This window comes from Gekko japonicus, unplaced genomic scaffold (genome assembly GCF_001447785.1).
Source record: "Gekko japonicus isolate JY-2015 unplaced genomic scaffold, Gekko_japonicus_V1.1 scaffold321, whole genome shotgun sequence".
Taxonomy (NCBI): domain Eukaryota; kingdom Metazoa; phylum Chordata; class Lepidosauria; order Squamata; family Gekkonidae; genus Gekko; species Gekko japonicus.
In genome coordinates this window covers 361,434-376,424 of record NW_015169181.1, presented here as the reverse complement: position 1 = coordinate 376,424, position 14,991 = coordinate 361,434, and the positions used below count along the sequence as shown (strand labels likewise).

At 46.1% G+C, this 14,991-nt stretch overlaps 1 protein-coding gene across 1 annotated transcript in view; it reads right to left on the bottom strand.

Moving 5' to 3' along the window:
* Positions 1–14,991, bottom strand: part of LOC107114570 (chromosome unknown open reading frame, human C16orf62) — a 97,716-nt gene that overhangs the window by 12,427 nt on the left and 70,298 nt on the right. The window contains exons 24-25 of the mRNA XM_015416108.1: positions 13,335–13,449; positions 1,263–1,402 (exon numbers count right to left, since the gene is read on the bottom strand). Coding sequence (XP_015271594.1) covers positions 1,263–1,402; positions 13,335–13,449 — 255 coding nt within the window. The remainder of the gene's footprint in view (positions 1–1,262; positions 1,403–13,334; positions 13,450–14,991) is intronic.

Below are 14,991 nucleotides of genomic sequence, written 5' to 3'. Positions count from 1 at the left end.
TCTTCTGCCAGTGAAGATTTACTGCTGGATCCAAGCCTACAGCTGGAAGGCCCAGCAATCTGGAAGCTGTTAGTCAGAAGGCTGAACTGCCCTACCTGCACTGATGCACCAACCAACCAAACTCACCTGATCCCCTGTGTGTGTGTGTGGTCTGTGTGCGTGTGAAAGGCACATAACTAAAGGCTGCTCAAGGGCTCTGAACTCTAACATTGCCTCAGAAGGCTGAACTGCCCTACCTGTACTGATGCACCAACCAACCAAACTCACCTGATCCCCTCTGTGTGTGTGTGTGTATGGTCTGTGTGCACGTGAAGGGCAAATAACTAGAGGCTGCTCAAGGGCTCTGAACTCTAGCATTGCATTTTCAAGTTCCTTTCATTCCTTAGCTTGGTTTGTTGTTGTTGTTCAGTCGCACAGTCGAGTCCGACTCTTCACGACCCCATGGACCAGATCCCGCCAGGCCTTCCTGTCTTCCGCCGTCCTCTGAAGTTGGCTCAACTTCATGTTCGTTGCATCTATGACACTGTCTAACCATCTCACCCTTTGCCGTCCCCGTCTTCCTTGACCTTCAATCTTTCCCAGCATCAGGGTCTTCTCCAGGGAGGGCTCCCTTCTCATTGGGTGGCCAAAGTATTTGAGCTTCAGTTTCATTATCTGGCCTTTCAGGGAACACAGGCCATAAAAGCTCCATGGAGGTTTGCCTATTGTGAGAGCAAGGTCTGTTCTACCCTTATTGTGAGAGCAAGGTCTGTTCTACCCTTGAACTGTCCTTGGTCCTGCATCTGTTTCTGTCTGTGAGGGCTCCAGAACTATTTACAATCACATCTTTCCCTCCTCTGTTTTATTGTCACATCAACCCTGTGAGGTAGGTTAGGCTGAGAGAGAGTGACTGGCTCAAGGTCAACTAGCAAGCAGAGAGGGAGATTTGACTCTAGGTCCACCAGCTGCTCAGTGTTTGCAACTCGACTCCCTGCCTGCCGCCGAGGGCTCACAGACTGAAAGGAAGGACACATGCAACAGACTCCTCCTTCCCAAAAGGCTTTCTTACACCTAGGAAACTAGCATGTCATGGAGAGGTGTGGGAATGCACCCACACGTGCCAGATACACTGTTTCCCTATATTCAGAGAAGTGTGTTAGTCCCCACATGCACTACAATCCAGGTAGAAACTAGCTCCTTCCCCTGCCATTCGAAGGTGAGCCAACCTTGCAAAAGGCATCACGGTCTCAGCCCAGAAAGGGATTAAAACATTCGCTACTTACTGGAATGACTAACAAAGTGGAAAAGAAATTGCAGAGGAATTCCAGGAGGAATGCTTCCGAGGGCCGCATCTTCCCATCTATGTTGATCATCTTTGGCACCTCAAAAACGAGGCTTATGGCAGCTTTGAAAAAGGCATCCGCTATAAAAAGAGCCATCGTCACAGCATCAGCAAGTGGAGCACGGATTCATCAGCATGTCTGCACCTTTCCAGTACCTTCATGTATCCTCCTTAGAGCCCACCAGACCACAGAGGGCATACAGACTCTGTTGTGCTACCCTGCTGTTATTAGAAGGTCCAAAATGCAACATGGCTCTCATGCCAAACAAGGTAGCCAATCCTGGCATGCTTACAGCAGACCAGCTGAACATTTACAAAGCAACAGGGGTAAAGCCCAGACAATTCTCATCCAGACCCATTTTGTATGCTGCAAAACTGAGGTCCAGGACACAGAAATACTTTGTGCAAAAATCCCACTATCAGAGACCCAGGGGCTGACCCATGCTGAAGGTGGCAGACGAGGGCAAGGTGGATTCCCAGACTCGCAACATACAGAGGATGGCAGCGAATATATTCACCCTTCTGCAAAGATGCACATCATCTTATAGCTCAAAGAAAGCTCACAAAAAGACAAGACTATCATTTTTAAACCTGAATGCCTTTCGTGTGTATGAAGAGGACCTTCCCTTTTCCAGAAAAGTTATTATTTCTGGCCTTGTAAGTATAAGAGACCTACAGAATCCTTGACACTGCTTCAGGAAATCTGGTTCCTTTTTAACAGGCACATTTATTTCTACCATAGAAGGGATTTGTTAAGGATGTGTTAATTTGCACAGCTAGCTTTACAGAAATCAGTGATCTCATTTCCCCCAAGGGACACTAAGGCAAAAAAAAAAAAAGTGTGGATATTTATCCTAGAATATATAAATTATAACAACTTCTGCAGTTAGATCCAGGTGGGTAGCCATGTTGGTCTAAAGCACCAGAACAAAGTTTGAGTCCAGTGGCACCTTTGTTGGTCTTGAGGAAGCATGCTTGCACACAAAAGCTTCGACACTGAATAAAACTTTGTTGGTCTTAAAGGTGCCGCTGGACTCAAACTTTGTTCAACTTCTGCAGTTATTACCTTGCTTCAAACTCACAAGTTACAGATCACTATAATAAAAACATACAAAACTTTAGACAGCACGGAGAATAATCTACACTGGGACTCTCCTGGATTTTAAAATTCCTTCAGAACAGCCAACTTTTAAACCTTTCCTTTAAATCTAGACTTCATCACTTCACCAACTTGTACGTAACCTACCCTGTTTTAAAGACTTGTGGTGAGCAGCAATATTTTCAAAACAGAAGTAAGCCAACCTTCAAAATGCGACTGAAATTCCAGCCCTCGCTGTGGCCAAACAAGACTCTCAGAACTGTGAAGATCGTCTCTGTCGTCAGTCAGTATGCGCAGTGCTGCAAGACTCCAAGCCAGGGAACCGTATGCTCCCCCTGCCCCTGGAAACTCGTCCTCCCCCTGGACCCTGCTCCCGAAAACGCACTGTTACCAGATCTGCCTTTTGGGGATGTCTTGTTGCAGCTTTGTTCGTATGAGTTGCTCACATCGAAATTCTTCAGGATTTAGCCAAGGCAGTTCCCAGCCTTTTCGGTATGGTGACCCACAAGTCCGAACTGACTTGGTCTGGTGACCCATCAAGGGCTGACCTGAGGCTTTTTGGCGCCCTAGGCAAACTACGACCTTGGCCCCCATCTAGTTCAGCATTCCATCTTCTACAGTGGCTAACCAGATTTATTTGAGAAACCAACAAACATCACACCAAGGGCACAGCTGCCCCCACTAGGGACCTTAAGCAAGTGGCATTCCGACATATGGAGGTTACAGTCCAGCCTTTGACCACCCCCTCTCCTTCTCCATCACTCCTTCTACTCTCCCCTAAGATTCTAGGAAGCGCATTCTAGTAGCCATCAGGACACAGTTTACTTGACCAACTTGTTTATGCAGTGGAGAAAAAATACCAACTAATGTACAACACAGAAGATACTTTCAGAAGGAGGCTGTGTTGGTCTGCAGCGGAACAGTTAGATTTGAACCAAGGAACACGTTAGAGACCAACAAGATTTTGGGGTAAGAGCTTTTGAGAGTCAAAAGTCCCTTCACCAGATATACCTAGCTATAAAAGGTACTGTTTCCAGGGTTAAATCCTGGTTTCCAACATACAAAAGACAGCAATGGAACGGGCACGGTTGGATATTAGGGAGGCTGGCCTGCGACCCACTTTCAGAGGCTTTGTGAGCCCCTGTCGGGTCCTGACCAACAAGGCTGGGAAACTCCGCTCTAGTAGATGTCAGATCTGTGGAGTGGATTTATCTCATCTCTAGTGCACATGTGGGCAGATACGCATGCATGAATAGTAACGCCAATGCAGTGTACAGCCAGATGCTTCATACACTGCAGCCACTGAGACCAACAACAACAACAACAATAAATAATAATTAATTTGATTTATATCCCGCCCGCCCTGCCAGGGTGGTCTCATGACGGCTTACAACATTCATGAAGCATAAATACAGTTAAAAACATCATCAGCATATAAATAACCGAAAATTAACAATCATTTAAAACATAAATTCTCAGTGGAACAGGCTTTCTTGGGAGGTGGTGGGCTCTCCTTTGGAAGTTTTCAAACAGAGGCTAGATGGCCATCTGACAGCAATGCTGATTGTGTGAACTTAGGCAGATCACGAGAAGGGAGGGGCAGGAAGGGCGGCATCAGTGCTTGGTTCTTGAGGCCCTTTCTTACACGCCCAGGGAAATGTTGATTGCCATTTTGGGGTCAAGAAGCAATTTTTTTCCAGGTCAGTATGGCTGGAGATCCTGGAGGGTTTCTTGTCATCTTCTGGGTCTGTGTGTTGCGGGGGGGGGGGTGTATTTGTGAATTTCCTGCATTGTGCAGGGTGTTGGACTAGATGACCCTAGAGGTCCCTTTCCAACTCTATGATTCTATTCTACATTTGGGACAATTGGACAGTTGGTAGCACACTGTAGAATAATTACTTTATTCCTAGTAAAACATTAGCCAAAAAGAACAACCACCTATTTGGCTTTTGTATTTGGCAGGGGACGGGATACTGCATAATAAAACAAACTCTGTAGAGAAGAGCATTTAAGAGCGTGCCTTGCAAAGTGTTAGAGGAGTGGATTACAAGCTTGTGTCTATTTCCGTCTGTGAAATGTCAGAGAGTATGGGAACACATAGTCTAGGAAATCTTCTCCCCCATTTTTCTAACAATCTACCTGACCTTTGTAAAGCATCCAGAACAACAACTGAGGTCAAAGAAGCTAGGAAAGAGAGAGGATGCTGAGGGAGGGTGGCTTTGCCAGCACTGGAAAGGGCAGACAGTATACATCCTGTGAGCTAAAAGAATCTATTTCTATCCCCAAGTCATGCGCGGGCTTTCTTCAGAAACTCGGGAAAACAAACGGCTCTTCATATCAGAAATGCAAACCAGATTCAGTGAACATTTCCACAACTTAAACAAAGCCAACCAACACCTTCTTTCTAATGCAATCATAAAATGAAGCATAATGTTAATAATTACAATGCTAATGGCAAATGTTTTGAACCCTCTTAAATTGTTAAATATTTCTCCCCACAATGTTTACAAGAGCCCCGTGAAGCGGTCTAGCGCTATTACCCTCTCCTACGGCAGACTCTTGCCTAAGACCACCGAGAGAGTACCTGGCAAAGGCACAGGGGGACTGCCTAGGTGGGCACCAGGCCAGAAAGCTTTCTACTGCATTGTGGCTCCAAAACGAAAAGGGAGGTGGCCAGGGTCCACACACACCGGCTTAGCTACAACCAACAAAAACCCGCTTTCAGATTCGGGACATGCAGCTTAGCAGAAAAACAGTTCAAGAGGGGCTAGGCTCAAAGACCCCCTTCTGGGTCTGCTGTCACTTTTTTTATTTTGTATTTTGCACACTGCTAGCGGCACCATCTTTTTCTTTCGAAAATGGAAAGAAGTGAAGAGAACGCAGCCACCTGTCTTTTCCCAGTGTGACTATAAACACAACACGTCATAGGAGGGGGGGGGGCATGGTTCAGTGGTAGAGCATCTGTTTGGCATGCAGAAGGCCCCAGGTTCAATCCCTGACATCTCCAGCTGAAAGGATCAGGTGATGTTCCTCTGCCGAAGACCCCGGAGGGCCGTTGCCAGACTGGCTCGGATGGACCAAGGGTCTGATGTGGTATAAGGCAGCTTCATGTCTGAAAGACTGTGTGTGGTTTCCACAGGGTCAGAACATAAGGACAGAAGGAAGAGTCCCCAAAGCAGTCTTCGTTCTGAAGGGTACTGAATACTAGTGCCAGGAAGCAATGTGAGGTGCCCTCCTTCGGCATCCTGATAGAAAAATCGTAAGGAAACATACAGGAAGCAGCTGGTTAGTGGATGGGAACAAAGATGATCAAAAGGGGGGGGAATGAGGCAGAAGACCACATAACTGGGACACCTCCAAAGACCCCATGGGACATCTTTTCAGCCATCTCTCTCTGTCTCTGTCTCTCTCTCTCACACACACAGAGCGCTATTACTCACAGATGAGATACAGCAGGTTAAATCTGAAATACAGAGCCTCTCTCTCCCGAGGCTCCATTGCTAATGCAAGAAGATAGCGGTGTGCTCAGCAAGGGGGAGGGGCAAGCACGCATGGCAATAAATTGCTGCTGAAGCTTTCCTTGACTCCAATTAATAGCTTGTGCACGACACCCTACGCAGTCTAGTTTATGCTTCACTAAATTTCCTCCTCCACAGCAGCTCTTTCTTTATTCTGGTTGACCACTAGGCTATAAATTCTTCTGCAGACCTCCATTATATCCTTTATAGCGGGTGTGACCTTCACAAAAGGGGTAAAAAAATAATGGCCTGTTCTTAGAGGGTCTAGCTAGGCTTTGTTGCAGAGGAGGGGGGAACATATAAGGAGGTTTTGACTGTTGCCTTATGAATTATGACAGCACGGGGGTTTCCAAAGACTTTAGCTTGATTAAGTCCCTTTTTTAAAGGCCGGGATCGTAGGTGACTCTTTGGAATGCATTCGCAGAAGAAATATGCCGTTAAAACTTCTAGGGAGACATAAGGCACACCTTTTAGAATCAAGGGTGTGTGTGTGTGTGTTTTACCTATACTGAAAGTATTGTCTTGGGGCCATTATATTGTCATTATTGTCTTAGGGCCAAACTAAGTGTTGTGTTGGACTTCCTCAATCAGCTCTCCCTGATGTATAGGTAAAGGTAAAGGTTCCCTTGCTCGAAAGCCAGTCGAATCCGACTCTAGGGTTGCAGTGCTCATCTCCGTTTCAAAGCCGATGAGACAGCGCTGTCCGAAGACATTTCCATGGTCATGTGGCCAGCATGACTAAACACCAAGGCGCACGGAATGCTGTTCCCTTCCCACTGAAGTGGTACCTATTTCTCTACTTGCAATTTCTTGCTTTCGAACTGCTAGGTTAGCAGGAGCTGGAACTAGAGACGGGAGCTCACTCCGTCACGCGGCACACTCGGGTCTTGAACTGCTGAACAACTGACCTTCCACAGCCTGCAGTTCAGCGTCTTAACCACTTGAGCCACCGCAGCTGATGTACAGCTGATCCTTAAAAGGAAACTGCAAAAGGGGAGGGGACAAGTTGGATCAGACACTTGGGAAGGTGGGGAAAGCCTTTCCCTCAGTGCCACATCTCTGGTGGAAACCATTCAGAGGAGAAAAAACAAACAGGCACCCTTCTCTTTGCCCGCTGTCTAATGCCAGTTGTGTAGGGGGTGCATTTCAATCCGGGGAATGGCACCGGGGGAGAGTTAAGTCCTTTCTTTCCCCTGCCCTGAAGCCCCAATACAATTCCTGTTCCCCTCCCTAGTTATTTTTGTTGGCTATACTGGAGGGAATCACGGACTGCCCAAAGTCATGTATAGTTTAGTATTTTAAAGTCTGCCAACCACAATTGACAAGCAATTTTATACAACCCAATAAGACAAAAGAAAGATGTGTTTCTACACTGTGCCCTGTCCTTAAGCTCAGGGGGGACAGAAAATGATCATTCCGCCCTGCAGTGGAAGTACCCCTCACAACCAAGATTTCCTCCGGGCCCCTTCGTTCTTATCCTGATGCTCTGGCCCCTTGGAAAAATGCAGACGCTTTCAGACATGCTCATCCTTCCAGTGGAAAAAGACAGGTGGCTACATTTTCTTCTAATCCCTCCTGATGGGAAGCATTCAACAAAAAAGAGCAAAAAACTATTGTGGGGGGAGAAGAGAGAAGCAGAGGAAAGACATCACAGTGCCAGGATCTTATCTTTCATTCCTCATTTCTGGATGAATCTGAAAATGCACTTTCTAGGTCACGGGGGGGGGTTTTTGCCTTGCTTTCAGTTGGGGGGGGCATACAGAAATATCAGATCAACCACAGCACTGAGTAATTCTGAACTCTGAATGTAGATTTGGTCAGCGAACTTAAGCAATACAAGTCCCACCCCCCGATGTGCATTTTCCATTTTTATCAGTCCCTTGGTGAAATTAGTCATACATAAAAGCTCAAATTAGTTGGACAGCTCTCGGGATGTCATAATATTATGTTTCAAGCGAACAAAGATTTTTAACAGCTTCGAGAAGACCAAAATGTCAGGAAGAACCCTATGCTCTTTCATCATCTCATGCTCAAACCAATGCTGTGGGAAACGGAGAATTAACAAGCACTCTGTACATTTTGCCAGCAGACTCTCCAGTTTGATCCAGCACATTATCCAGGAGCGGAAGCATACCTGAGGATTCATCATTCTGTCTTGACAGCATTACTCTGAGGAATCTCACAAAGTAATTCAATTAAGCATGGCGGGCCATATATTAGGCCTTCCCACAGCTCGCCAATACCTCCAATGCCACCTTTTTAGACACACACACATACACATTGTCTCATGCATGGCTGAGAGAGCCAGTTTGGTGTAGTGGTTAAGTGCACGGACTCTAATCTGGGAGACCCGGGTTTGATTCCCCACTCCTCCACTTGCACCTGCTGATGTGACCTTGGGTCAGTCACAAGCTCTGGCACAGCTGTCCTTGAAAAAGAGCCGTTTGTGTCAGAGCTCTCTCAGCCCCACCCACCTCACAGGGTGTCTGTTGTGGGGAGGGGGAGGGAAAGGAGTTTGTAAGCCGCTCTGAGACTCCAAGTGAAGGGCGGGGTATAAATCCAATCTCTTCTTCTTCTTCTTCTTCTGAAGATGATGATGATGATAATGATGATGATGATGTGGGCATGCTAAATGTGTGCCCCGGCTTTGAAGGGGTGTCTTCTACCTGTACCCACTTTCCTGTTTTTTGCACTAGTGCAATTTGTAATATAAGCAATACCTGTCTTTACTTGATATCAAAGTTTGCTAAAGAGACATTACAAGGGCTGTCTAGAAACAAAGGTATTCACAGTTGGTCACAGGTTCGGTACTCAGCAGAGAACTGCATAACTCATGACACACTGCAGCTGAGTAAAAGGAGGGTACTGAAGCGCATCCTACACTTGTGTACAACACTGAAGGTGGAAAGAGATGGCAGTGCAAATGGAGGGGGAGGGGAACTCCTGAGAAGAAACAGGGATATTTGAAATGTGCCCCTCCAATTTTAGCATCTTGCCTTAGCAAAACTGTACATTTGGCCACAATACATATATTTAATGGAACCACTGGCAACCCATATTTCTATTTCACACGTAATGGTCAGGAGCTAGGGAGGGGCTCTTGTAGAAGTGTCTTTTTAACATACTTGATAATGAACTTTAAAAAAAAAAAGATTACTTTTATCCATTCATGCATCCTTCAGTGATGACATAGGTTAAAACTCGGAGCACACATACACAAGCTCTAATTATCCGGGTGGTGTAAAAAAACCCTAATGTGTTAATCACAGAACAGGAACCAAAAATGACTTCATGCCGGGGTCTCTGCCTGGCTGGCCTGTAAACAAGCCAAATAAACACAAAATGTATCATACTGACTTAGCAGCTCCATTGTTTTAAGAACGCACTTGGACGGGAGAGTCAGCTCCACTCTAAATCCCTCTGCCCTGATGATACGTGCCGCATCATGTCTAAACAAAGAAATAAACCAGCAGCCTTGCAGTAAAAAGCCTTAGTCAGCTTCCTGGGTCAGCTTGTTTCCATGCACCGCTGGAACTTGCTAGTGAACATACAATGCTGACAACACCCGTCCCACCCCTGAAAAGGACAAGGCTTTAAGCCCCTCTCCCTCGTACATGCCTGGAACCATCCAAATCGGAAAGAACTATGCCATGTATAGCAGGATGCAAAAATCCCCATTAGGACTAACTCCAAAAAGAGTGGTTTAAAGATGGGACTATCCGGGTTGCTGCTTATGGTAGAACATTAGTCCTAGAAGTCTCTTTCACATCCCAAAATGACTGAACATATCAGGGTTCTCAAGGCTATGCAACTGGCTAGCAAGCAATCCATGAGCTACCAGATCATTAGCTATGAAGTTATCTTGAACAGGTTCAAACCAATCGTTCATCTAGCCCAGTTCTGGTTCAACGTGCAGTTTGTGGGTCAAAAGCACACACAGGCTCATTCCGACAAGGTTGGTACTCACTGGAGCCCTTTCACGTCTTTAAAAATTGCAGCACAAGAAACAGCTCTCAATCCGCAGCATACAGGTAGGAGGAGGAGGAGGAGGAGGAGGGATTTATATCCCACCCTTCATTTGGAGTCTCAGGGCAGCTTACAATCTCCTTTCCCTTCCTTTCCCCACAACAGACACCCTGTGAGGTAGGTGGGGCTGAGAGAGCTCTGAGAGAAACCGCGACTGATCCAAGGTCCCACAGCAGCTGCATGTGGAGAAGTGGGGAATCAAACCCGGTTCTCCAAATTAGAGTCTGCCGCTCCTAACCACTACACCAAATAGGCTCTCCTTTTAGCAAACGGTTCCTTTAACATTCTCTTTGCTGAACACAGACAATGGCCAATTAAAGAAAAGCTTCTTCCTCATCTACTAGGTAAGTATCTCAGTCTGAGTATGACTTTAGTTACAGTAGCAAGCTTTGATGGGGCGAGATGGGCCAGTGGGCAACCTCATGCATAGGGATCTCCAGTGGTGAGCCAGTACAATGCAGTGAACGTGAGGTAGAACTTTCAGACTAGGATCTGAGAGGGCCAGGATCAAATCCCGCTTTGGCTATGAGCCAGGGCTCTACTGGTAGCAGGAGCTCCTTTGCATATTAGGCCACACACCCCTAGTGTAGCCAATCCTCCAAGAGCTTACAGAGCTCTTCTTACTGGGGCTACTGTAAGCTCTTGGAGGATTGGCTACACTAGGGGTGTGTGGCCTAATATGCAAAGGAGCTCCTGCTACCAGTAGAGCCCATCATGACACTTGCTGGATGACCCTGGGCCAGTCACCTCCTCACTGAGACTACAAGAGGATAAGATGAGGAAGAAAAAGAGGACCACCTTTCCCCTTATCTGAGCTCCTTAGAGGAACAGTAGGATAAAAAAATGAACTTAAGAGAAATCTCAAACAACCTACTGTTCGATCCTCATCTGGGCAGAAAGATATACGGGCACAAGGAATCTGACGGCCATGTTTACTTAGAAACTACTCCCACCAGTTCAATGAGATTTACGCGTGTGGGCATTATTGCAGCTGTCTCCTTTGGGAGACATGTACAAGCCCACCTCAAGAACTAATCTTGTAAGCACAAACACAATCAATGAAACATTAAGTATCCCACACAACATATACACAGCTTGTCCTAAACTCTCTCGTTTTCCCACCAATCTAAAGCTTGAAACGGGGGCAGCAATACAGCACAAAATAATAGTTCTCGGCTCTCACACTCGCTAAGCCATGAAGCACGCACACAATGAAGACAAGAGAAGAGGAAGATTGCGGCATTTTATTAAAACTGGCCAGTTCCTACAATACTGGAATAGATGGTTTAATCAGGGTGTTTCCACGGAAGTATTAACATTCCGAGGTAACTTGGAATTTCCTTTTCAATAATTAAACATTTAATTACCATTTAAATTTTAATGTAACGTTTATTGCAGCTGTTAGTTTATTTAAAATATTTATATCCCACTTTTCTGCAATCTGCACATAAGGGGGCTTCTGACAATACGTGATAAACAAGTATGCCCCATTAATGGCACCGTCCGAAACACCGTTCTTCTAAGTATGCCACTTAGGATGGCACTGGAAATCAAGATGGCTCCCAATCAGCAAAGCTGTGCCTTGGAGGACACACAGTGGCAAAGGTGTTGCCCTCCAGCTGACGGAGCCCACATCTCCATTTCATCAGCTGACATTCTGGAGATGGGTACATGTACAAATTACATTCTGTTATAACCGGGGCAGTCTGGCTTTGAAGCCACAGGAGTGCCACATCAAGCAACTAATTACCATCTTTCCCATTACAACCCCTGCAAACCCGGTCATTTACAAGCACACCATGGATCCATAATTTGATAATATGCGCTATTGAACACTGCTCTTCTCATTTGGGGGGGGGGGAGAGACCTTGTGTTAAAAAGCCAAGGCTGTATGCCTTTTGGCATATGGGAATCACCTCTTCCTTATCAGCAAGTGAGCCCTGTATGAACTCATGTGGTCAGGTCAGTAATTTCTTATTGGCAGTGCCCTCATTACAACTGGCTCCTTTGACCACTATTCACTCAACAGCCTTCCCCTAACTGGCCCCACCTTGTGGAAGAGGATCCTAGATAAGGTGAGAAAGAAAGGGCTCTGGCTCAGTGGTACAGCATCTGCTTGGCATGCAGAGGGTCCCAGGTTCAATCCCCAGCATCTCCAGTTAAAAGATCCGGCAGCAAGTGATGTGAAAGAAGAAGAAGAAGAAGAAAAAGAAGAAGAAGAGATTGGATTTATACCCCACCCTTCACTTGGAGTCTAAGAGCGGCTTACAAACTCCTTTCCCTTCCCCTCCCTACAACAGACACCCTGTGAGGTGGGTCGGGCTGAGAGAGCTCTGACACAGACTGCTCTTTCAGGAACAGCTGTGCCAGAGCTTGCGACTGACCCAAGGTCACATCAGCAGGTGCAAGTGGAGGGGTGGGGAATCATTAGAGTCCACACACTTAACCACTACACCAAACTGGCTCTCCTCTACCAGAGACCCCAGATCTACTGCCTCTCTGAGTAGATGGCACTGACCTTGATGGTCTGATTCAGTATAAGGTAGCCTCTTGTGTTCATGTGACCCCTCCCTCCCTGACTTAAGAAAGGCTTGTAAAGCAGCATTAACTGAGAAAGTTGGGCTCTGATGGTTATATTAGCAGACTGATGTCTTCTGGTTTTTTGTTTGTTCTCAACTGTTTATTGGTGGACTGGGTTGTTTGTTTGCAAACTGGGTTTATTGTTCCTGCAGGCTGCCCTGAATTTTTGGAAGGAAACAGATAACTAAATGGTTGAGAAAGCCGCTTTGGGCCGTTCTGAAGAAAGAAACAGGCAGCAGTCAAGACGGTCTAAAAAAATTAAAAGCAGAGGCAGATTTCGTACCGAAGGAACAAAATGGCCTAATTAAGCAAGGAAAATTAGCCCATCGGCATTAACCTTAGCATTAGTCAAACGTAATACTGGAATTTTAAACACATCACATCCTTGTACACTCTGATCATTTTGCATCTTGTCTCAAAGCGAAACACAGCCTCTGAACATCATGTTTAATCATCGGTTCAATAGCTCTCCAAGTCAAATTAGCGCAGTTCTTCGATCCTCACGATTCCGAACACTATCCGGGCCTCGCCTCCCAGGCAGGATTTTCCCATCACAGCTCTATGGCTTCTATGAAAGCTATCCCTTCTTTTTTCTACAAAGGCCAAATGAGCCCAAGCGAGCAATGATTCAACCTCCATCCCCAGGTCTTCCTACAAAAGACTCTACTCTTGGAAGCGACTGCCTTTGGTTTTCCATCCAGAAGGGTTATCCAGCAAAAAAAAAAATACTATTCCTACAAATGTTTCTAAACACACACACACGCATCAACTGCAAAATCAAAAGGCTTACCTTGTGAAAGGCACTGGTTTGCCAGAGCAACTTGCCCTGAGAGCAGGTACAGATTAAGACGACCAAAAATGCTTGTCAAAGATGGAATTGTAATGAAACAGAAAGCAACGCAAGCCTGCGGAAATAAGGACAGAGGTGTTTTAAGAGACTACTGTGGACATTTCTTCAATGAACTAGAGATGCAGCAGTTTTAGGGCTACTGGGATGAGCTTGGCCTTTCCAGACTTGGTAGTCTCCTGTAACACAAGCCTGCAACATCACTCCCACTGAATTCTTTATCCCATGTATTACTCTTCTTGCAACTCTGCCGCTTGTGTTCTTTCCTTCTCTGCAGTTCTTCCTCCTCTAACAGCCTTTGGTCTTTTCTCTCCTTTCTTTCCTCCCATAAACACCAGAACCACCAGGGGAACTTTTCCCGTGACCCATTTGAGGGCCTCAACCAAACTGACAAAGACTGATGGAAGGGGTGATAATAATCACCAAGTGCAATCCTGCTACCATCTTTATCTCCCCAGATCCTCCTGCTGCACAGCTGTTAAAGGTGCAAGAGCCCTGATCGGTTGGCCTTCCCTAGCACGGAGGGAAGAGAGCAAGGGGGAGCAAGTATTGCCCGCATCTGCACATGTTATATGCTGCAATTTTAGCCCCTCGTCTCATTAGCACCTCCCTCATGGATCACTGCCTTGACGTGGCGAGGGGGCTTGCGTGGTTCGATGAGGCTGTGGGCTATGCCGTGGAGGGCCACCCAGGATGGACAGGCCACAGCAGAGAACTCAGACCAAGCGTGATCCCCTGGAGAAGGAAATGGCCACCCACTCCAGTATCTTTGCCAAGAAAACCCAATGGACAGTATCAAAAGGCTAAAGGATATGATGCCGGAAGATGAGCCCCTCAGGTCGGAAGGTGTCCAATATGCTACTGAGGAAGAGCAGAGGGCAAGTACAAGTAACCCAGAAAGAGTGAAGCGGCTGGGCCAAAGCCAAAAGGACGCTCAGTTGTGGATGTGTCCGGTGGTGAAAGGAAAGTCCGATGCTGCAAAGAACAATACTGCATAGGAACCTGGAATGTAAGATCTATGAATCAAGGTAAGCTTGACGTGGTCAAAAATGAGATGGCAAGATATCTTGGGAATCAGTGAACTAAAGTGGACAGGAATGGGCAAATTTAATTCAGAAGACCATTATATCTACTACTGTGGCCAGGAATCTCATAGAAAAAATGGTGTGGCCTTTATAGTCAACAAGAGAGTGCAAAAGTCAGTACTGAGGTACTATCTCAAAAATGACAGAATGATTTCGGTCCGATTCCAAGGCAAACCATTCAACATCACAGTAATCCAAGTCTATGCCCCAACCACTGATGCAAAAGAGGCTGAAGTGGACCGGTTCTATGAAGACCTACAACACCTCATAGAACACCAAAAAATGATGTCCTCATCATCATAGGGGACTGGAATGCTAAAGTAGGAAGTCAAAAAGTTACCGGAATAACAGACAAGTTTGGCCTTGGAAAGCAAAATGAAGCCGGGCAAAGGTTAACAAAGTTTTGTCAAGAGAACACACTGGTCATAGCAAACACCCTTTTCCAACAACCTAAGAGGCAACTCTACACATGGACATCACCAGATGGGCAACACCGAAATCCGATTGACTATATA